Consider the following 22,309-nt stretch of genomic DNA (forward strand, 5'->3'; position numbering starts at 1 on the left):
ATACTACATTTACATAACAACAAACAGATTTGTTACTTAATAAAACAATGACAAGCTTTATTTGGGGAGAACCAGAACATTGCAGCCAATAAACTTAACATTCCAGCTGCCAGTGACAAGGAAATCTGAAAGGATTGTAGCAGGGCACAAGTTACTTCATTGCCCATGAACCACTGGGGCTAAGCTCGGGTACCTCATTGAAGTCCTTAATGCAGGGAGCTTTTCGAAGCTTTACTGCCGCGCTGTAGGTTCTCCAGCTCCCGATGTGTGGCCATGACCTTCTGACTACAAGATGAGAAGAGGAGAAATGCTGCGACTCAGTTTTGTGAAGTGAACTACCAGACTCAGTTTGATAATAGTGGTAGAATCACAAGGCGTAGATAATGAGTGAATGTCAGAGAAGGAAACTATTAAAGGTCAGGAGGGGAGAGTGTGCGAAAACCCCAGAATGCCTCTGTAAATCATAGATCCATCCTGAAACTCTTTAACTATATGTTAATTTCTTTTAAAGTAGACCGGTGTATTGAAGCAAAGCAGTAAATTTCCCTTTGTACTACAGAAAGTAAAGTTATTATTTCATGGCCATAGCGTAATGTCCTGTGGCCAGGACTTAACTGCTTGTCTCTTGAAAGAAGAGAGGTTAGGAAGAGGGACTGAATACAACAACACAATAAGAAAAAAGATCCAATACAAAAAAGGAGAATTTCAGTTTCTAACTTTAGAGAGGAGAGTTCCCTGATTAGTCCACAGATCAGGTCTGTGGCGTCTCCAGGATTGTCTGAGGAACCAAACGTCTTCTCCCTCTGCTTCACCTCCTCGTCACTGGATGAAAGTGAAGAAAAATGTTGAATGGATCAAAAACTTCACCAAAGTATCAATAAAAAGTATTGTGTAATCTAGCTAAAAGACAAACATAACCTCTTTAACTGAGGTAATGAAATAAAATGGAACATGTTTATCTTAAATCACTGCATGTTGATTAAACCTTCCCTGCTTCCTTACATTAGAACAATAGTGTTGAGCTGTGAGTCCGACACGTAATCTAAGCCTCCAGATGCAATCACTTCAGTGGGGTCCCTGGTGCGAGTGTGGCCAGTGGTTACAGTAGTTGGAGCAAGTTCATATTTAAGATCATGCTGTGGGACACAAAAATAAAATCCACCATTACTGCAGAGTTAAAAGTTACACAACGAAAATAACCAGTATGTTTGATCTTTTTTATTTGGTAAGGCAGTAACTATCTGATCAACTATCTAAACAATTCATAAATTGGAATTAATTGATTGTTTACTCTGTCGGACAATAATGAGTCTTTTTTTCTGACAGACTAAAGAATAATTGATGATGAAAATGATTGTTGTGTGCAAGTAGCTAGCGATACATTGTATGTGAGCCTTAATCTTATGTATTCACTTCAATTAGATATTTAGTGCAAAATACTGCTACTGACTAGAATGTCTTTCAGAGGAGTGCATACCTCTGCCAAGGCCAAATAGTGCCCTTGAATTCGATCGAGCCACGAATTTATTTCCCTAAATGTTTTTTGTTTTTTTAATCAAGATTCATGAATTATTATCTGGAAAATCTGTGAAAAAGTCAAAAGACCTCTATAACAAAGAGAGCCCATTATAATGCTGTCTTCACTAAACAAGTTTTTGTGATAGTTCGTCCCCTCCCCACCACTCACACAGTCTTTCTTGCCAGGAGGTGTCACTGCAGCTTCACTGAGCTCCACAGAACCACAGTTAAACCCTCCAGGCCCAGTGATGGTGGATGAGATTCCCTCTTCTTCGCTTCCATCACTGCCATCAACCATCATCTCTTCCTCTAACTCATCACTTGTTTCGGTCTCTCTTTGCACCTGAAGACCCGCAGTCGCCTTCTTTTTCTCACTTTCCTCATTTTCAGCTGGATTCAAGTAAGAACCCATGGCAGCACAACCACCAGCCTCTGTCGACTTATCTTCTCCGTCTGTACTTTGCTTCTCAGGTGTTTCGGTCGTAATCACAGTTTTACCTTCCTCGAGTTCCTGCTTCTCCTGGTGACATGACTCTGGCTCACCAGTTTGTTCTGGACCAGGCTCTGTGCCTCTCTCAGCTTCACAGCTCTTTACCTCCGAGCTGCCAGGGTCACACGCAGGACTGAACCCATCTGAGGTTGTGACAGCGACATGGACTTCAGTCTCTGCCCTGTGTGTTAACAAGCAATGTTATAATCAAAGTAGGAAGCAACAAATTACATTTACGTGTGTTACTATAATAGAGTATTTGTGGTTGTAAGTTTGTGTATTTTGAGGCGTTTTTTAAAGTCAGTAATTTCAATTAAACGGAACTCAAGTTTTTACCTGGGCAGAACACATGACTACAGCTGAAATGCATCTATCATTTAGAACAGATGTTGATTTGCCATGAATTTATCAAAGAAGTTAGCATGGGAGAAGATCAAAATCAAGTCATAGAGTCAAAAATGTAAATTAAAAATGAATTTTGGATTCCTCCAAACATGATGCTGACCTGTTGTTCACTCCACAGCGACAGGACTTCAGCGTCTCTGCTGGGTTCTGCTCTGCGATACCATCGACAGGGATGGAGAGAAGTGAGGATGGACCGAAGAGTGAAGATATAATCCTTTCCTGGGTCCCAGGGTCAGCTGCATTACTACAAATCTGCCTCTCAACTTCCTCCACTCCGCCCTGCTCATTTTCACGCTTCTGTGCCAGTAAAAAATGACTTCGCTCCTTCTCTGTCAGGCCACACATACCCATCCGTCTCTTTTTTTTGGTTCGTAATCCCACCGCTGCCTCTTTTGTGATTTCCTTGACATCAGCCATGGACAAGGTGCATGTATCTTCTTGGCTGGTTTCGTGGTTTTTCGCTAGATCACCCTGAGAGGTTTCCTTGGGATCCAGTTGCTTCTCCAAAGTAGCTGCACCGGATCCATCCCCCTCTTCAGAGGTTGGCAAGAAGACCTGGGGTTGATCAGAGCCTGTTGGAGGTGGAGGTCTGATATTGTCCTGTGGAGATTCTTCTTCTATTCCACTCTTGTTGGTATCATTATTAGAATGGACCATACAGCCTTCCAGCTCAGAAGAGGTGATGACACTAGACTCTTGTTGCCCTTCAAAAGTTTTAACCGTCACATCTTTCAAGCAAGTATTTGGTTTTTCTGAAAGTTGATCCTCTTTGGATTCATCTTGTTTGGTGAGACAGGGCTTTTCGGCTGCCTGATCCTGTTGATGAGTTATAATGGCACATACCTGCAGAAGGCACTGAGGGAGCTGTGGTGTAGCAACGACAGATGTACTGTCTTCTTTTGTGTTCTGAAAAGAATGATTTGTCAAAAAGTTGTCTTGATGCAATAGAAATATGGTTCAATCTCAATCACATAAATCACCTGTTGTTTGAGAGGAGCCTGGACATCATCAGTCTGAGGGATTTCATCTCCTGATCGGTCCCGCTTCCTTGACCTTAATTGAGCTCTGCTGCCTTGATACAGAAGGACCAACTCATTGTTACTCAAAGACTGTGATGGGGAATCATTGTAGAGGCTTCACTCTCAAACTAAACAACACACTCACTCACACATTCAGTTGTGACTGTCTAACATATTCTTACATTGATTTTCTACTTTACCCATAATTACTATTTGCCTAACCCTAACCTGAACCCAAACTTGACCCTAAAACATGTGTTCACCTTAAAAACACAAGTCCGGGGACAAGCTTTCAGTCCCCATAATGAAGATAAGTCCTCATAATGTGACTGTGTAAACAGATTTAGGTCCTCACAACAACATGAGTTATACCTGGAACACACTTGGTGAGTTGATTGAAGATACATATTATTTGAGAAAATAAATATTTTACCACTGCTGTTAGTCTTCCCTTTCCCTTTGGCCATCTCCTCTTCCTAAAATGCCCAAAAAGAAGGTAATTTAATAAATGTTTAGATAGATAGATAGATAGATAGATAGATAGATAGATACATACATACATACATACATACATACATACATACATACATACATACATACATACATACATACTTTGTTGATCCCGAAGAAAATTTATGGATCCAGTATCACATAAAATAGTCAAACACAACAGCAAAATAAAAATAAAATGAGTCAAGAATAAGTCCTCTGCAGTGAGATGAAAGTGTAGCCACAAGAACTCCTACAAAGCTGTCACTGTAAACATGTTTGAGCTAATGGAGATATTAAAAACAAAGATATTTAGAGTTTTAATGAATTTTGCTTTACTGCTAAAGGAGTTGTGTACTTAATTCCCTTGACCAGTGATTATTCTCTTGCCTCTGACACCAGACCAGATAGTAATTAAAACCTCAAATGTATTACAGTATTTAAATGTGATATATAAAGACCTAAAACACTTTCCCCCGCTGGTATGGCTAATGTTTAGCTTAGAGCTAACTATTAAAAGAAATGTATTCCTCAATTGGAGTGAATGTATTTATTTAATCTACTACTAGCTGACCTAAAAGGAATACACACTTACGCTCTGATGCTGCGTTTGTAGACTTGCTGTTTTTCAAACAATGAATTGACGCTGATTTGAAAACTCTTCGGGAAGTGCTGGACAGAAGTGCACCTTTCCCCCAATTACTCACCTGAACCTCAGAGGCGCAGCGTCACGTCGGGGTTTACGGCAGTGGCGGTGTGGGTGTCGTCTAGCCGTAAAGCATGACGTGCGTTGCCATTGGAGATGGAATATAGGAAGTGAATTCCACAGCTCGCCGTGTTTGTTTTGACAGCTCGCAGCGAACATTGGAGTATACACCGGTCCTCCGACGTATATATACGCGTTCTGCTCTTATTTCTGAGCAGTGCTGGAGCAGAACAACCGACTCGACCCCGCCGCAACACTGACAACACGGTGCGTGGAGCGAACCAGGTCGTGTCTGTGCACAAATAAGCCACGAGAACTGTGTTGTTGGAGCTGTTAGCTGACACGAGCAGAGGCGCTAACTCGATACAAAGCACTTAAAGCTGTTTGACTTGCGACACAAAATGTCAGAAATGGGGCTGATTGTAACAAACTGTGTACCTCGATGATTATCTCGTCTCTACTGTAGTTTACCCTCCATTCGCTTTAATTAATTTCCTTGTTTCCTGGTTCACTTGTAGCTGGTGAGAGTCCATGAGTCGCAGTCGGAACCCCCCTCCTCGGGGTCAAGGAGCAGCTCGAGCCAAACAGGTAACATCCTTCATTTCTTACGATGAGATGTGTGATGATATCTACTGTTTAATGTCAACAACAGGTATGACTCAGCATCTCTCTCTCTCTCTCTCTCTCTCTCTCTCTCTCTCTCTCTCTCTCTCTCTCTCTCTCTCTCTCTCTGTGGCTGTCTGTATGTCCTTGTGTTTATCTTCAGATGGGGCTGCTCCTTGACCTGTCCCCGGACGGCGGGATGGATGATGAGGGCAACGATGAGGACCTGGAGGCAGAGCTGCTGAATCTGATCGGGGGTGGAGGAGGGAGACCACAGGGGAAGAAAGCTGAAGGGAAAGGTCCGAAAGAAACAATTCGTAGTATAACCCACAGTTTTTCTCTGTTTGCCTCGTTTAAATGCTAATACTCCCAAAAAAGTATTGAGTGTGTATGGATTAGGGCCCATTGTGATTTATTTGTCTATGTTCAGCTCCTGTTCACATGGCAGAAATCGAGCGAATGGCAGCCCTTTGCATGAAAGACATGGATGACGAAGAAATAGGGGATGACGATCTTGATGATGAAGATCTGCTGGTAAAAATATCACAATGTTCTTACCTTGTTCTGAGCTGATACAGTCATCAATCAATTGATCCAGAAGGAACTTTCAAATACCATTTGCTGGTCCTAGCTTCTCCTCTGTAAAGATTTGTTGCTCATCTTTATCATGTACTATATGATAGTAAACTTGATATTGCTACGTTTGGATATATATCTATATTTTTTTAATCCTATCTTATGAAATGTAAAATGCAAACCAAGCCTTGTTTATTCCACTGCAGTATAATGTTTTTAAGCTTAGCTCTTGCATTGTTTTCAATTTAAGAATTTTCTTCTTACCTGTATACATTTCTATGTCTCTGTACATAGGCTGAGCTAAATGAAGTTTTGGAGGAGGATGAGGAACCAACTCCCACTCCCCCTGCTGTCTCACCAGCTGCCCCCAAAGGGACTGTCACATCTCACTCTACTGGTGGAACTGGGCTGGAGGCTAACCTGCTGGAACGTATTGAAATGTACAAGACTGCCGTTTCTAATGCCAAGGCTGCCGGGGAGACCAGCAAAGTTCGGCGATACGACCGCGGGTTGAAGGTAAAAGGAAGATCACTAGTATAAATCAAATGTTGTCTCAATTTAAATATTTTAAAATTTCTAAATCTGGGTAAATTGTGTGTGTTTTTATATAAATGTAAGATTTAACATTGGTACATTGTTCATTTTAGTTTTCTGTAATGTTGAAGACATGTTCATGTTTCCTGTCTTCTCCCCACCTAGACATTACAGTCCATGTTAACATCTGTCAAGAAAGGAAAACCAGTCGATGAGGAAGAGATGCCTCCTCCCGTTGCTATCGGTGGAAAACCCAATGTCCCTGCAGGGTCGGAATCAGTCAAGGAACGAGAACTGCCAGAGCCGGCACTGAAGCCCTCTTTACCCACCAATCAGAAGCCTCTGAGGGAGGCTCCGCCAACAACCCCTAATACGAAGCCGCTCCTTTTGACACCGCCCAAAATGCCTGCAGCTGCCATCACCCCAGAAACACCTGCAATCTCTCCACTCACACCCAGCCAGCCTGATGCACAGCACTCTGGTAAAAACATATGATGAGTTACAGAGTCCTCTGTGGACGTCCGTTAAACTTTCCTCTGCTGTGTTCTCCATGTACTGTATGACAGAAAAGAGAGGGTGACACCATAAACTCATCCATATTGAAAAAGTCATACATCAGTTTAGTTTACTGTAGTTGTTTCTTTTTCTTTATTAAATTCCATACTTTTAGCTAATCATCAAAAAGCACTTTAATAATATTAGAATATTGTTTCTTTTTTTATTCCATTCTTTTAGCTAATTATCAAAAAGCACTTTAATAATATTAGAATATTGATGCTTTATTCAGTAACCACCATTATCCAAAACATCACCCACCACATCATTCTTTATTTCTTCACCTAATTCAGAGCTGAAGCAGGCGGTGTTGTCCAGACAGAGGGAGTACAAGATGGCTGCCATAAATGCCAAACAGAGCGGAGACATTGACCGGGCCAAACAACTCTACCTCACTGCCAAGGTAACACAACCGATGTCAGTTTTATCGCTCTGATAAATCTTTTTCTGTAAGTATATTGCTTATGTACAAGGCTTGTGAGAGAAAGTTGATTATATAAGCTGACCTCCATGTCTGCAGAAGATGGATGTGCTGGCTGAGGAAGTGGACAGAGGTGAACCGGTAGACCTGAGATTACTACCCCCCCCTCCTGGTTAGTGTAATCTCCTAAAAACACAAGTTAGGTTACATTGTTTACTTAAACTCTTATTTTCTTACAGAGATAAATGGTTGGTTTCAACCAAATCGGACACTGAATTTGGAAATAGCTTTTTATAAATGTAGTGAATTACAAATTATGACAAAGCCTGAAAGTTGGATCCAACTGAAGGAAAGAGATGTCTGAGCTGATGTCGTCTGCCTTTGTGTGTTAACTGGTTATTTGTTACTGTGTGAGTCTTATTTCTTGATTACCTGGTAAAATAATAATGACGTTCCGTATCCTACTCTCCACTGATCTCTGATCATCTGCAGGAGACGTATTAGTTGAACAACGTGCACCTCCTCCTCCTCAGTCTTCCATCAAACCAGCTGCTCCTGCTGCTCCTGCTCATACCAGTGTGGCCCCGGCAGGTAAAACTCACGATTAGGACCTGAACAGTAAATGAAGTTTACTTTCACAATCACACATTTTTTTGTTGACTGCTGAATCGTAGTTGGATCGTGAGGCTAGTGAAGAGTCACACCGCTAGACTCCAGTAGCTCTGATCCCACCTCTGACATCTTAGCATAGTGCAAATGAAAACATTGTGAAGTTGAATTTAAAAGTGAAAGGTTGGTGTGTGTGTTTGTGTCTCTGTATGAAGAACTTCCTGCTCCCAGCAGCCTGGCAGAAGCCCTTCAGCAGAGGTTGGATGTCTACAAGTCAGCAGCAGAGGGCGCTAAGAGCAAAGGGGATGATCGAAAGTCGCGCATGCATCAACGAATTGTCAAGGTATAACACCATCCACTTAAAACAGACCATAAAATGGGGTTTCCAAAAAAACACTGTACTGGGCAGCTGAAACTAAATGTAGTAAGGGATTAGATATTTTCTTAAATGCAGATATCCACAATGCATAATATATACCTGGTTGTGTGCTACTGTTTGGGGGGGGGTTTGATTCATGTCCCAAAATAACTGTTGTGACTCACTCTATTTTTACTGGAGGTACCTTCTGCTGCTTTGACTCTGACTACTACTGTTGCTCATCTCACCTGCTAGAATGACCTTATGTAGGGTAAATTAATAAAATTATATCATGGAGACAAGACAGTAAAAGAAAAGACAAAAATAATTGGAGCTCGCCAATCTTTTGGAAAGAATATGGATAATATATATCAAGGCATTCAATAATTATGACACAACGCTGATATAAATTAGTGATGTATCATCTCATCCTTTCTTAACAGCAATACCAGGATTCCATCAAAGCTCATAAAGCTGGACGGCCAGTCAACTTAGCCGAGCTCCCTGTGCCACCAGGTAACTTTCTGAATCCAGGCGTCTTTCAGGATTTGCTTCCAGGATGCACATACATATAGTAAACTTTTGGTTTACACATGTGTGCCTGTGTTGCTCCTCTAGGCTGTCCGCCACTTCAGGGCTCAGAGGGGAGTCAGCAGCAGAACTTCATTGGTGTCCTGGAAACAGCTATGAAAATAGCTAATCAGGATGCAGATGGAGAAGATGATGAAGATGATACTCCAACAGAGTCTGCCAAGGTAAACAGAAACAAACAAATTGTTATTGTACAGCCAAAGAATTGATTTGCCTTTGGTCCAAACTTGAAAAGGCTTAATTGTTTATCACGTCAGATCTATTGAAGGTCAATCTGTTTACTTGGCTGGACCCCATGTCTAGTGCATCACCTTTGTGCCCATTATCAGATATATTAATATAGAAACAGTGTTAAAGATAATGAAGAGTTAATATTAAGCTGTTTTGAAATAATTTAAATGTTAATTCAAACTCCCCAAACTGGAGCAGATCAATATTCAACAAGACTGTCACTCAGTGGAGTAAACACCAACAGTCCTCTTAAATTCAATTGCTGCACCAAATTGCACACACTCATAAATAGCAGTCCCCTAAACATTCCAGATAAATATCAATGAATTATTTCATGAGAAATTCACACAAATGAAAATCTTGGACTAGTCTTCCAAGTTTCAGCAGTTGTTGTGTCATCCTGCTAACAGACAAACAACAGCAACAGTTAAAAATCAGTTCATTCATCACATTTGTCTGGTGATCCTAACCCTCTATTTCACTCTTTGAAGCCTGCTGTGCACCCATCTGCCCAGAAAGCTAAGTCTCCTGCTCCCCAGCCCCCTGGAGGCTCCACAGCTGTGAAACTGGGACATAAAGGTGTGTATGGTGTGGGTTTGTGCACTCATACCTGCCTTAACATACAGAATGTGCAAAAAGTTTTACAGCTTCAATTCCTTTACTCTTAAATATCCTTTTAGCCCAGCAGCAAGTGGACTTCCTGTTGCTAAGGAGACAGGGTTTCTTACGCGCAGCTCTGCGCTCCAAACAGATGAAGGTGTGGTGGACTTTTTTTCTTTCTTAATATTTTTTTCTTTACACTAGATAGTCTTAATGGAGAAGTGTTGACTACCGCTGCTTGTTGTTTCATTGAAATCTTGAACAGATGTTCTTTGGCTGTGGTTTGATTCACCTGCTGCTGTTGGGTTGTTTGTAGGACATGACGGGAGCAGCGCAGCACCTCAGAAATGCCAAGGGTCTGGACCCCATGATCAATGCTGCCAAGTCTGGCCTCCCTGTTGATGCCACCAAGGTTATAAATTTATTCTCATGTGCAAGTTAGTAACATACAAGAAGAGACAAAGCAAGCCTGTGTGTGTGTGTGTATGTGCTGTAACAGTGTTGTCACAGGAGCCCCTGAATGCATGAGGAGCTGTGTCAACGCAAAATGTGACAGTTTGGAGGAAGGAAACAGGGTGAAATCAAAACACCTCTCAGCTCTTTGCAGTCTCACCTTCTCTCTGTGTGCCTGTAAGTGTGGGTGTGCGTGTGGGTGAGATAAAGTGTGTGTGTGTGTGTGTGTGTGTGTGAGATAATGTGTGTGTGTGTCTGTGATAGAATGTGTGTGTGTGTGAGAATGTGGATGTCTGTGTTTATCTGCATATTTTCATATAGTTGCCACTTATCCCTTGTGATATTCTTTAATTTTGCTTCACTTTTATTTAATATCTTCATATGGTTCATAAAACTTATATATTTCTCTGTGACTCAATCCTACAATGTAATAACCTGGAATATTAAGCTGGTGCCTCTGTTAGTTTGTTTGTGTGTTGGTCAGGAAGCACAGAACTTGATATTCATAACTTCTCCTGGACAGATAAGAAATGGAGGACGTGTTGATTAAATTTTGGTATAGGCTGGAGCCGAGTTTCTCAAATATCCCATCTGTTTCGCCTCAGAGGTTAGTGTTCTCATTGAGTGTCATTGTTTTATGTCTCCAATGTTTTTGTCTCTTGGCTGACAGATTCCGAACGCCCCGGAGGAGGAGTTCTCTCTGTCTCGCTCCCGTACATCCCCCGTCTCCCCTCGCTCCAGTGAACAGTACCACGGCCTCATGGATCTTTTACGAAAGCAGCACGAGGTCAGCAAAAGCACATTTCACACAGAAGTGCACCCTCTAAATCTTGCTGTGCATCAGCGACCAGTTTATACTGATGTTGATACGGTTATGATCACTGCCCTGAAGCTTGCTCATCACTTTTCTAGTTGTGCAGCTTTTAAGTTTTGTATCACCATTGATCTGATTGACACTTTCTCAGGTTATTTTCAGTTTTCTTATGCACACCCTCTTTTGTTGTGTATCTCAATTTACAGAAATGTGTGAGCTCCTCCCAGCAGTTGACAAAAGTGGGCAATATACCTGAGGCTCTGAAGTAAGAGAAGTTTCACATTTGCACCTTTTGTATTTATGTTCGTTTTATATGGAGGTTCTCTGCAGCCATGATGGAATTTGACTGATGAATGTAGTTAAAACAGGAAACGTTCTTTTCCTATTGACACAACAGATTAGCTATTCTCACATTTCAGAAGCAGATTTTGGATATTTCAATCCCTACATTACTTGTTAGGGTCATAGATGTTTATAATTATCTGCATTTAATGTACTAATTGATCCATCAGTTAAGTGCTTCACCGTTTTTCTAGTCAGTTTCTGTTGCAACACACAGACATTCAGTCTTTTTTTTTTTTCTTTTCACTGCATATTTTTAACTTCTTCACTAATTTTCCCACATATTTTCACATACATTTAACTATCACACATCATACACTTTATTGCAGGCTCTGCACCTCGAAACAACATATTTTAATTTTTTAATTTCACAGGTATTCGACCTCTAGTATTTATATGTGTACATGTACGTATGAGCATTTGTGTGTAAGGACCATGTTTGTCTCTCACCAGGTTTGAGAAGCTAGCTGAGGAGTGTGTGAAGTACATAGAGATACTAAAGAATGCCCATGCCAAAGGCCACCCAGTCCCCAAGTGCCACACAGAGGAGAGGACCTTCAATACTTTCAAGTCAGCACCAAAACATAATGTTTTTTTTCATATTGTATAATGTTATATTTGATTATAGTGCATTTTCTAGTCTTATCATCTACTCAGAGCTTTACAGTACAAGTGACTTTCACCCATTTGCACAGACATTTATACAGCACTTCAATATATATCGATTTGTCTATCTATTGGGGGGGCGCAGAATGGAAGAGCCAGGGATTAAACCCCCAGAGCCACAGCCTCTTCGGACAGGAAGATCTATAGTCAGTTATTTTTAGTGAATCTAGCAACATAGCTCTGAGGATGTCAGTCTGTCTTTCAGTGTGTCTGTCGTTCTACCTCTTCAATCCAAAATAATCTCAATCTCAACAACTGCTTAGTGAATTGCCCTCAAAGATGAGTTTAATTGACTTTTGGGATCCCTGATGTTTCTTAAGCTGTTTTTCTGCACTTAACTCTGGAGAACCTCCGGACTGTCTCCAGAGGGGCTGTATGTGTGAACACAAATGTCCCAGTGTGAGCCTTTGGACTATCTCTGGCCCTTTTTCGGCCAGCCCCCTAGTAAAAAGTCCATATATTGTCAAATGAGCCCACGTGAGAACACAGCAGGAGATCCGCAGCAGAATTCACTGGGAGCGAGAATGTGTGTTTATGACCTTTCTAACATGGGGCAGATGCAAAACTTAAAAACTAACATATCTAATCTATCAGGGTGAAAAAGAGGTGCAGTACAAATAGACGACGCAAAAATGTCAAGAGAGCTGTTCGTGATATGACCCAACACCGGTGTCGCGAAGAAAAAAAACAAAACTGGATTGATGCAGTAGAATTTATAAGTCACGTCCTGCCTCTGCCTGCTGCACCACCCCTCACCTGAACACTCTGGAGATTTTTGTGTTTTTGTGAAAACGTCTGAACAGCTGCGTTGTTTATGTGAGAAAAGGCAACCTCCAGAGAAAGTCCAAACCCAATTCTTCTGATATCCTCTGGAGATCATGACTGAAAACTGCTTTATAGTGCCCCTGACAGGTTGACATTTTTAGCCTGTATCGAAATATTAAAACATCTATTGGATTGCCATAACATTTGATAAAGACATTATAAGGTAATTTCAAATGTTAACAACAGCATGTAGCTGAACGCTGGAATGACTATGATTATTACTATTACCAGAAGGAATGATTTCCCCCCAATTGTGGCTGTAGATGAATCAGAGTGACTCACTGTGACTCAGTGACTTGGCTCCAGCATCATCCCACCCTAACAGCCAGGTGACTCTGGCAGTGAGTCACTCCAGGGCTCCAGAGTGCAACCAAATATCTGTGAAGTGTGACTAAAAATGTTCCTTGGTCGGACCGGTGCGCCAAACATTTAGCTGGTGTGACACTGTATTGGGTGGAGTGGTGTCACTTCCCCATCTCCTCTGTAGAGTTTACACTCACACACACAGGCTGGTCCCGCCCACAGTAATTTCTCCCACTGACACCTGAGAAGAGAGATGAAGGAAAAGAGGAGATGAACGAGGCGATGTATGTAGAACAGTGGGGACTAAAACTGTAAGGGTTTCCGCGACGGACCACTAACGCTAGATTGGTTTGTGTCAGAGTCTCTGTCTGAGTGGCCTCACTCCTGCTGACCTGCGCTCACTTCCCACTATAGCAATAAACACCAACACTAAACACAGGTTAGCAGGACCTGGAAAGTACTGAAGTTTGCTTTGTTTGCTTGGTTTGCTCCAGAGACATGTATTTAATCACATTGACAAAATTCAAAAAATGTGTGCGCACTCTGCTACACACAACATGAGAAGTGCACCGTCAGGATATCAGTGTAAGAGTGACCAAAACCATCCGGAGTTCATCCAACATCATTGACTGACTGAATGGGGTGTCTGTGAGATCAACAACCCCGCTCGCGCAGACAGATACGCATGCACACAATCCTAGAGGAAAGGCTGGAATACAAACGTAATACAATACAAACCTAAAAGCTCATCTCAGTCATAACCATTCTGTTTACTGAGCTGGTAACATACATCCTAAGCCAAATGTTAAACATTTATTCCAGAGCCCTTTTTGTAAAAGAGCCAGAGTGTCCATTTTATTTCTTTTTCGGTTGTCTGTGGTTTATGTTTTATTTATTTAGTATTACTGTATTATCCTGAACTGAATGGATATTAAATCAAATCCAAAATCGAATCGGTTTGGGAAAACAGTGGCGATACCAAACTCAAGTTAAGAAATTACCAATGTATATGGATGTATAAGTCAAGAAACGTATAATAGGTGTTTTGTTGCTCTGTCAAAAGACGCCTTGAAATTTTTGGGTGCACCTAAATGAAAAAGGTAGGTGCAGCGATGCAACAAAACCAAAAGTTAGTCTGGAGCCCTGCACTTAGCAGAGATGCCAACTTTTTGTCTGTCACTCGTGATGTCGCCTCTGAATGTCAGTGACTCCTGTGTTTGTTCTGTAGGAGCTACTCCAACCTGACACTTAATGACCTGATGCTCTACATAGTCAAAGGCATTAATCTGCCACCTCCCTCAGGTAAGCACGTCTTCAAAATAACCAGGAAGTCGGGTGTCAGATAGATGTGTGCTCACACCCACTCTCTGCCTTCAGGTGTCTCAGCTAATGAACTGGATGCAAGTGTGAAATTCGAGTTTCCTTTCCCAAGTGCGGTAAGAATGTCTCTCACTGTAAGAAGAGATCATGGAGTGTTTCACTCTGTTTATATCTATTTGTGTATTAATAAATGCATTTATATGTGTGTTTATGTAGGAGGATGCTCAGAGAGACAAAACCAGCACAGTAAGGAACACCAACAGCCCCGAGTTTAAGGAGGAATTCAAACTCAACATCAACCGCTCCAAATCAAGCTTTAAACGAGTCGTCCTGTCAAAAGGCATTAAGTTTGAAATCGTCCACAAAGGGTAAAAAGCACAACTGCAATGCTGCAACACAGACACAAGCTTCATCGTTTATCTTTCTTCATCTGTCTGTGGTTTTCTCCTTCTTGTGTTGACAGTGGCTTGTTTAAGACGGACAAAGTAGTGGGCACAGCTCAGCTGAAGCTAGAGGCTCTAGAAAACCACTGTGACATTAGAGAGATCATAGACGTAAGTGTTAACTGACTGAAAACATGAATGCATGCGCATCTACTGACATGATGTGGCTGACGGTGTGGATCTGTTTTATAGGTGATGGATGGACGTAAAACCACTGGCGGCAAGTTGGAGGTGAGGGTGAAGATCAGAGAGCCTTTATCTGGAGTTGATGTCACACCAGTGACAGAGAAGTGGCTCGTACTCATTCCAGTCTCCTCCCTCTCTCCTCCAGAGAAACAAAAGGAGCGGGTGAGTCGAGTTCGCCGTTCATCTGAGTTGCATGTTGATCGACCATGGAAGGGAACTAATGCAGAGCACATCTTCGTCTTTAGCCGTTATCAGACATAAGCTCCAGAAATTTGATCGAAACATTTTCCAGACTTTGCCTTGTACATATTTAGAACGCAGCAAGACATTGACTTGGTCAGACATTTTCACAACAACAGAAAAATGTCTAGAATATTCAGCCAAGCGATGGCACTTGGGCAGAGCATGCAGGAGACAGAAAGTGACGTTTAAATTCTCCTGTGGATAGAATGTCTTCTTGTTAACCGCATGTCGTCAACTCACCCACTTGCTCGCTGTGAATTCTCCAGACATTTTCCTACTGCATGGGCTCACTCTGACATTTTGCTCAGGGTTGGCTTGAAACTCATGACATTAGGCTATTCCCCCTCCCTTCAAATGTGGCTGTTTGTTTCGAGGATCACCAAGCCTTTATAATGTGAGCTGCTGCCGTCTGAGTAATATTTACATAGAGAATAATCTTTCTGCGGCCCCCTTTGCAAGGCCTATAAATGCAAAAGTAACAAAGTGAATCACATTGACACAAGAATTTAAGTCTTTGTGTGTGTGTGTGTGTGTTTGAACCAGGCTCCATCACCTCGATCTAAGCCCAGACATGAAGTGAGCAGCAGCAGCAGCAGCAGCAGCAACAGCAGCAGCAGGAGCAGTCATCCCAGCAACTCTCCTCCACAGTACAGACTCCACAGCTTCAGCCTCCTCAACTATGACAGGGATAGGGCGGAGAGGAAGGTAATTTTGTGTTTTTATGTGTGTGTGTTTGTTGAAACCTCTCTGCAACGTTCCTTTCCATAGTGTTGTAATGCTTAAGGCACATAGGACTTGTCAGTCACTTCGCCTGTCTCTCAGATTGCAGAGTACCGAAAGAATCGGCGGGACCCTCCGCCGGACCTCATCCATCAACACAAACAGGTCACACACAGACTGCAGTGGCAGAAAGCACAGCTGGAGCGAGCCACTCCTGCTCTGCTGACAGGTAACACCCAAACAGACAGAATATACATGAGTAGGTTCTAGACCCTGACCGATATTGATATTTGGGGGATGATACCACTGTTAGGGAGTTAAAAGAAATACGGATTACCATTACCAATATGGTAATGATTCCTAAGATGTTGTTATTAAACCCCTAAATTTAATTGAGACCTAATACTTAACAGTTTAACCAAACACTGTATTATAAATTCCTATACATAAACAGAAAACACAAATACCACCAAAAATATAGCATTGATTTAAGAAAACTAGTGCAGTTTTTAAAACTTGTTTGGGAATTGATTCATTCCTGTTTGGAATGATGTGTTTTCTTGGCCTGTAAAAGTAACCTGCTGCTGGACCGGAACCCTGAAGCTGCACAAAGAGCTGTGTTCTACCTCTTTATTCAGAGTTCAGTGAAGCTCCACGCAGCACGTTGCCATTATCGTGAAGGCGTTGTTGTCCTGATCAGCAACTTCACTTACATTCATTAGTCCCAGCCATTGCTGCTGCAGAGTGATAGTCGCTTATTTATTCAACGTTTATTAATATTGAACATATCGCGTGACCAAATTGAACCAAAGATGAACGATTCTAAAGATGTGCATTCCGCAGACACACAGAATTTTCTGGAAATATAAGATTGATAAATGTTTTTTCTGCAAAAGGTAAATACGAATGCACATATTTTCTGCGATGTTTATTCTGTCTAATATCAACATAAACGCAGATCCTGATATGTCTGTGGAAGATTCAGCCACCTGATAAATTGGTCCGGCTCTGGTTTGTACTTCACTAACACATCTCCGCTTGCAAAGCACATAACCCACATATCCCCTCACCACATGTGCAGAATATGAAAATGTGCTGCGGCGCCTGGTCCAAGGACTTGCTGACTCAGTGAAGAAATTCTCCAGCCAAGGCAACAGAGTGAGTGCACGGGCGGGGGGTTCACTGTTGCTGCGATATTACTGTTGTCGCTCACTTGGGTGAAATTACAGTTTTGTTTTTTGTATAGGAGGCTGCCAAGGATGCACTTGGCAGGGTGAAGATGGTAGAGGCTGAGGTACGAGCTGCTTTGAGCCCTCAATATAAAGCATGTTGTATCTTCATCATGTGCACATTTATAATGGCTAAACTGACTCTTCTCTCTGCTGCAGCTGGAGTCACTTACGAGGAAACGTGCTGGATAAGAGGAGGAAGAGGGGAGCAGGGACTTGGCTGGAGGACTGTGGTTTTATTTAGTTTTCATCTCTCTCTGTCTCATTCGATACACACTCCCATACAACACTACGGTTGGTACTGTAAGCGCGTTTAGCATGACTCTGTGCTGCTCATGTCCATGACAACTGCATGAACCAACCTGCTAATTCCCTCATATAACTTGTGTCTTGTGTGATTGGTCGCCGGCCCCAATAGCTGAGAACAAACCTGCAACGACAAAGGGACACAACGTAAAGCTTATATTATGTAATGTGTTAAAGAGTTAAGGGAGAGGCAGGCGTATTTGCACTTGAACAAGAAAGACACTACAACTTCTGAAGCACAGCTTTACAGATTTAACTCCCACTCCACTCCCTAATTTTTTTTATATTTCCATCTTTCCATTTAGAATTGTTGGTTAGAGCTGTAACTGACACCAGCTCAAAGAATGTTTTGGTTTCCATAGATGACCAAAAAGTGTGCATGTGCGTGTGTGAGCCTGCTCTGAGGTGTGTTTAACCAGTGGACTGAGGTGTTTTAACCCCTTTCCCCCATATTTTATGTGTGTAATGAGCTTAATCTAATCTGTCTGCTCCAGTGTTCCCAGATTACAGTAATCTGCTCCGTTTGGAGTGGTGTGATATGGGAATAAAAAAAAACACAGCTACAGCCTACAACCCATAATGAGGGATTAGTGTTTGTGTCACCAAGGAGACGACTAGATCAGACGTAGAGTCGCCTTTGGGGCTGTGGAGTGGGGGGTGTTAACAGCCTACCATGATTGTGGTTGAAGCTTAACCCTGCTTAAGTATTACTGCTTCTGCTTCCTCTCCATCGTCAGCTGTTTCCCCGTCGTCTCCTTCATCTTCACTCTCTTCACACAAATTCAGAGATTATTCAAAATATTGGGTAACATGTTGCTTCTTTTGGATTTTCTTTGCAATATTAAGTTCATTGTGCTGCTGATTAGGAAATAATTAGTGACCGCTACATCAGTTTTCTGCAGATTTTGGTAAAAATACTGAAAGATACTGTCCCACTAAATGAGCCCTGCAGTGGCAGCACAGCCGGATGCTGAATAGTCTGCCCACACAAGGACAACCCAGTATCTGTCAGTAAGAATGGGCAATTGCTTATTTCTATTTCTGTTTCCCCATAGACATCCCTGTCACAGGCATCTCTGCTATTCTCTCTCCACCTGTTTTTTTCACTGTAAAGTCAAGGTTCTCTTGTAAAACTTTGACAGATGTAAAAAAAATCCCTACTGAATAAGACAGACTTGAGAATTTATCATTCACCATAAAGGACCACAACAGACACTTTTGGGACAGATGTCTTAGAGTGATGTGTTTTACGACCTGCTAACCTGACAGTAGATCCATATCCACTGTAGCCAGGCTTATTCTATGTTTACGTTTGACTCCTCCGAGTCGATGATGTTTGGTAACTCCACTAATAGTGTTTTTGATCACGTGGCAGAGCAGAGAATCCTGTGTTTGTCCTAATCCACCCACCATCTCGCTCCATTAGCAAATAATCCCGGTTAAAGATGCAGCTCTCCATAGACTCAGTTTTTTTATTTAACACCCCCCACCCCCTCTGACCTCAGGAGAGGTTATCCTCTGACTCTTTGTAAATGGGACATTATGGTGCTTATAATCAGCTGTTGTTTTTAGATGGACAAGAAGGAGAAATTTATCATTATAGTAAAATAACATTTATCATCTCAAACTCAAGTCACTCAGACGTCTACTCAGGTTTTGGGATGTAGTTTTCTCTTTCAGGCAACTCTTAAGTTTCTATTGAAACTGTTTCAGTTTGATCTCAACATTTGCCTTATTGAGTTGTGTTGACTCAATTCAAACTAATTCAAAGGGTCCACTAATAGCTTTACATTCTATATGAAAATAAATGGAAACCAATGGTACCTGAAACAATAGAGATAGAAGGACACTAGAGTACATACCTCCGCAAAAGCCAAACAGTTTCATACAGAAGACACATTTAAATTCAGTAGATCCAGAATTTTATTTGGATCTGCACACCCTTTCACACCCACAGACATACACACATAAGTATCAGTCCCCTAGATGGGCCAGATCTTAAGACCTTATCTCAGAATTTGAAAGAAAGTAGTGGAATAAATCCTGAATCCGACCTCTTATCTGGCTCTGCACCAAAATCAAATGGGTTCCCTCCTGACCCATACCACATCTTGCAGGTTTCATGATAATCCGTCCCGTAGTTTTTTGTGTAAACCTGTTAAGTAACAGACAAACAAACAATCATAAACCTAGGTGGTTGTAAATATATGGGCTGCAAGTAATTATTATTTTTTCTTACTGATTAATCCTCCTGTTTTTTCCTGATTGATGAGTAAGTCAGAAAAAAGTGTTTGGACAGGTGAAGGGTTCGTATATTTGCTTGAAAGAAATATTAAATATTTTTTTCCAAAATATTTCAGATGTCCAAACACAAAAACCCTTAATCATTGGTATCATCCTAACAAATAATGTGTTTTACTGACTCTGAGTTTGACCACACACAGTAGCTCTGATATAACTTGGGGTTTGCATCACTCATTTGCTTAACCGCATTAACACCATGAAAAACTGCAGCTGCACCCGTTTCTTTCCATTCAATGGCTTTAACCCCATCTCACCCCCGAGCACAGAAGACCTCCTGCTACATCACCCTACTCCTCAAGTAACCTTGTGGCCTCTGAGGCTGCTCTGTTGTAATGGCAGTGAGCTCATTAGCATTCATTGTGGTAGCTGAGTGGCCAGGACCCGGGCAAAGGGACATATTGTTAAGATTGTCCCGCTGGTGACTCACAACACTTTCTTGCATTTACCACACACACCTCACACACACACACTCCTGACTCTCCTTTTTTTTCGGTTTGTATGACTCTTTTTCTTTGGTCCTCTTCTGTATCCGGACCACACTCCATTTACACAAAGAGAAAGTTTGGTGGATTGTTTATCATTACTGTTTATCATTCTGTCTTGATCAGCTGTAGTAAATGTGTTCATCTGGGATGGGAAGATATTTTTTGTTGATCCTATGACATTTCCCACCAGATCTGTTAAATCATATAAGGGCAATCATTCTAAATGTAATGTAGATGTACAGCATAATATGCACTTTCTCTATTTTAAGTACAAGTCATAATGACGTGTAGCTCAATATGGGAATGTATGAAGGCCTGATTGTTTAGGCTTTACTATCTTATACATGAGGTTAGTGTGAACATGAATAAAATGGAATCACCTCTGAGTTTGTGTCATCGTTGAACTGACGATCCCCTGAGATGAATTGTTCTGAACTCTTACTCAACATGTATTTATCAGCTGGATAATTAATTACTTTAATTAATTTGATGCGCTTAAGAACCAGATTTTGAATTAATCGCACGCTTCAGAAAATGGTTAGATACAATGGATTCTCATATGCTTTGTATCTGTGGCTGGTGCTAACAATACTTTTTTTATATAATGAAAATAATAACAAACTTATCGAAACAAGGGTACAAAGTGCTTTACAAAATACATGGAATAAAACAACGCTGGACAAAACAAAAATAAGAAAGAAAAGATTTAAAACAAACATCTGTTAAAAAACAGGTATTAAAATGTTTTCCAAATAAAAGGTTTTTAAGCAATGACTTCCAAACCTCCTCAGATAAGGAGGTCCATAAGGGAGATGGGCCCTAATTGGTGTTTTTTGAAAAGCAACACTACTCCTCAAGTATCTAAAGTAAGTACCATAGTTTGCAGATTTATATATAGATCTATTTTTATTTTATATTAATACATGGAGTGTGGTGTGTTCACATGGGATTTCCTACAAAGGAATCGTGGTTTGTGGCAAAGTAAAGGGTTTCCCATTCTAGTACTGCCCCAAATAGTTTGGATTGAAATAAGAAATAAATAAACAAGCCTTGGGAGAGAGCAGGGAGGAACCAGCCTTTGACATAAAAGCAAAACAGGAGGCATATTTTAAACAGAGGAAGCATGATATCAGTTGCTTCACAGACATCTGGAATAGCCGATATGCATTGTATGAAAAAATAACACAGTTCAGTAACTTATCCAAACTCATACATAAACCACACACATGAACAGTAATGAAGCAAATTCATTTTATAAAAACCTTGACTATAAAATCACTGCAGATAAACCAGGTAGGATGAACACCTTTGTCTTACTTTGCTTTTTAGACTGTTTACAAACATCTGCAGGCAACATTCCAGTACACAAATAATAACAAAAGTGGCAGTATGTTGTAGAATTGCTAAATTAATGATTTGATAAATGGTTTGTATTTATATAACACTTATCTAGTCTTGATTCAGCCATTCACACACACATTCATATAGTACACCTATTAGCAGCACACTTTTTTCTATGGAGGCCAATTCGGGGGGGGTTCAACACTTCGGAATGCGGATTGGAAAGACTGGAATCGAACTGCCGACCTTCATGGTCACTCTACGCCACAGCCGCTCGATGACAAGGAATAATTCCGAAGTAGCTCTGGAGCTTTAACACAAGTCAAGCAAACAGGCACCTTTTTAACGATCTCTGCACTAGTGTGTCAAAAAAGAACAGTAAAATATGTTTTACATTCATATGAGACAAACACTGACTAAATGAACAACAGTTGTTTTATTAGTGAAGTATGTCCAGTTAACTCTAATGTTATTTTATTCACATGTTTTTGTGTGTCATTCTCTATGTGTTACACTGATTATGTTCTTAAGATAAGATAAGGTACGATAAAACTTTATGGATCCCACACTGAGGAAAATGACTTGTTACTTGTCAGAATGGGGTAGACAAGAGAATAAAAAAGG

General features: G+C 41.2%; 2 protein-coding genes across 3 annotated transcripts; one reads left to right on the plus strand and one right to left on the minus strand.

Annotated features, from left to right (window-relative positions):
* Positions 1–51: 51 nt before the first annotated feature.
* LOC133953629 (uncharacterized) lies at positions 52–4,765 on the minus strand. 2 transcript variants are annotated; one of them, XM_062387648.1, is made up of 8 exons: positions 4,629–4,765; positions 3,866–3,908; positions 3,394–3,485; positions 2,514–3,319; positions 1,688–2,189; positions 1,003–1,136; positions 718–822; positions 52–285 (listed from the first exon to the last, which is right to left on the minus strand). In XM_062387648.1, exons 2-8 carry the CDS (start codon positions 3,897–3,899, stop codon positions 207–209), a joined length of 1,752 nt encoding a protein of 583 aa, XP_062243632.1. In that variant the 5' UTR covers positions 3,900–3,908; positions 4,629–4,765; the 3' UTR covers positions 52–206. The 2 variants fall into 2 exon arrangements, with proteins under 2 accessions (XP_062243632.1, XP_062243630.1); XM_062387646.1 differs by lacking the exon at positions 4,629–4,765 and adding an exon at positions 4,517–4,614 and having other exon boundaries at positions 53–285.
* Positions 4,754–20,730, plus strand: cc2d1a (coiled-coil and C2 domain containing 1A). Its single transcript, XM_062387645.1, has 28 exons — positions 4,754–4,894; positions 5,146–5,215; positions 5,394–5,529; positions 5,661–5,764; positions 6,101–6,322; positions 6,506–6,821; positions 7,189–7,298; positions 7,416–7,488; positions 7,809–7,907; positions 8,141–8,268; positions 8,727–8,799; positions 8,902–9,038; positions 9,597–9,684; positions 9,786–9,862; positions 10,022–10,117; positions 10,829–10,945; positions 11,179–11,237; positions 11,768–11,884; positions 14,337–14,410; positions 14,486–14,544; positions 14,645–14,796; positions 14,892–14,982; positions 15,064–15,219; positions 15,844–16,005; positions 16,123–16,249; positions 17,102–17,178; positions 17,267–17,314; positions 17,409–20,730. The coding sequence occupies exons 2-28, from the start codon at positions 5,159–5,161 to the stop codon at positions 17,439–17,441; spliced, it is 2,988 nt and encodes a 995-aa protein (XP_062243629.1). The 5' UTR covers positions 4,754–4,894; positions 5,146–5,158; the 3' UTR covers positions 17,442–20,730.
* The last annotated feature ends 1,579 nt before the right edge of the window (positions 20,731–22,309 follow it).

Source organism: Platichthys flesus, chromosome 5 (genome assembly GCF_949316205.1).
Source record: "Platichthys flesus chromosome 5, fPlaFle2.1, whole genome shotgun sequence".
Taxonomy (NCBI): Eukaryota; Metazoa; Chordata; class Actinopteri; order Pleuronectiformes; family Pleuronectidae; genus Platichthys; species Platichthys flesus.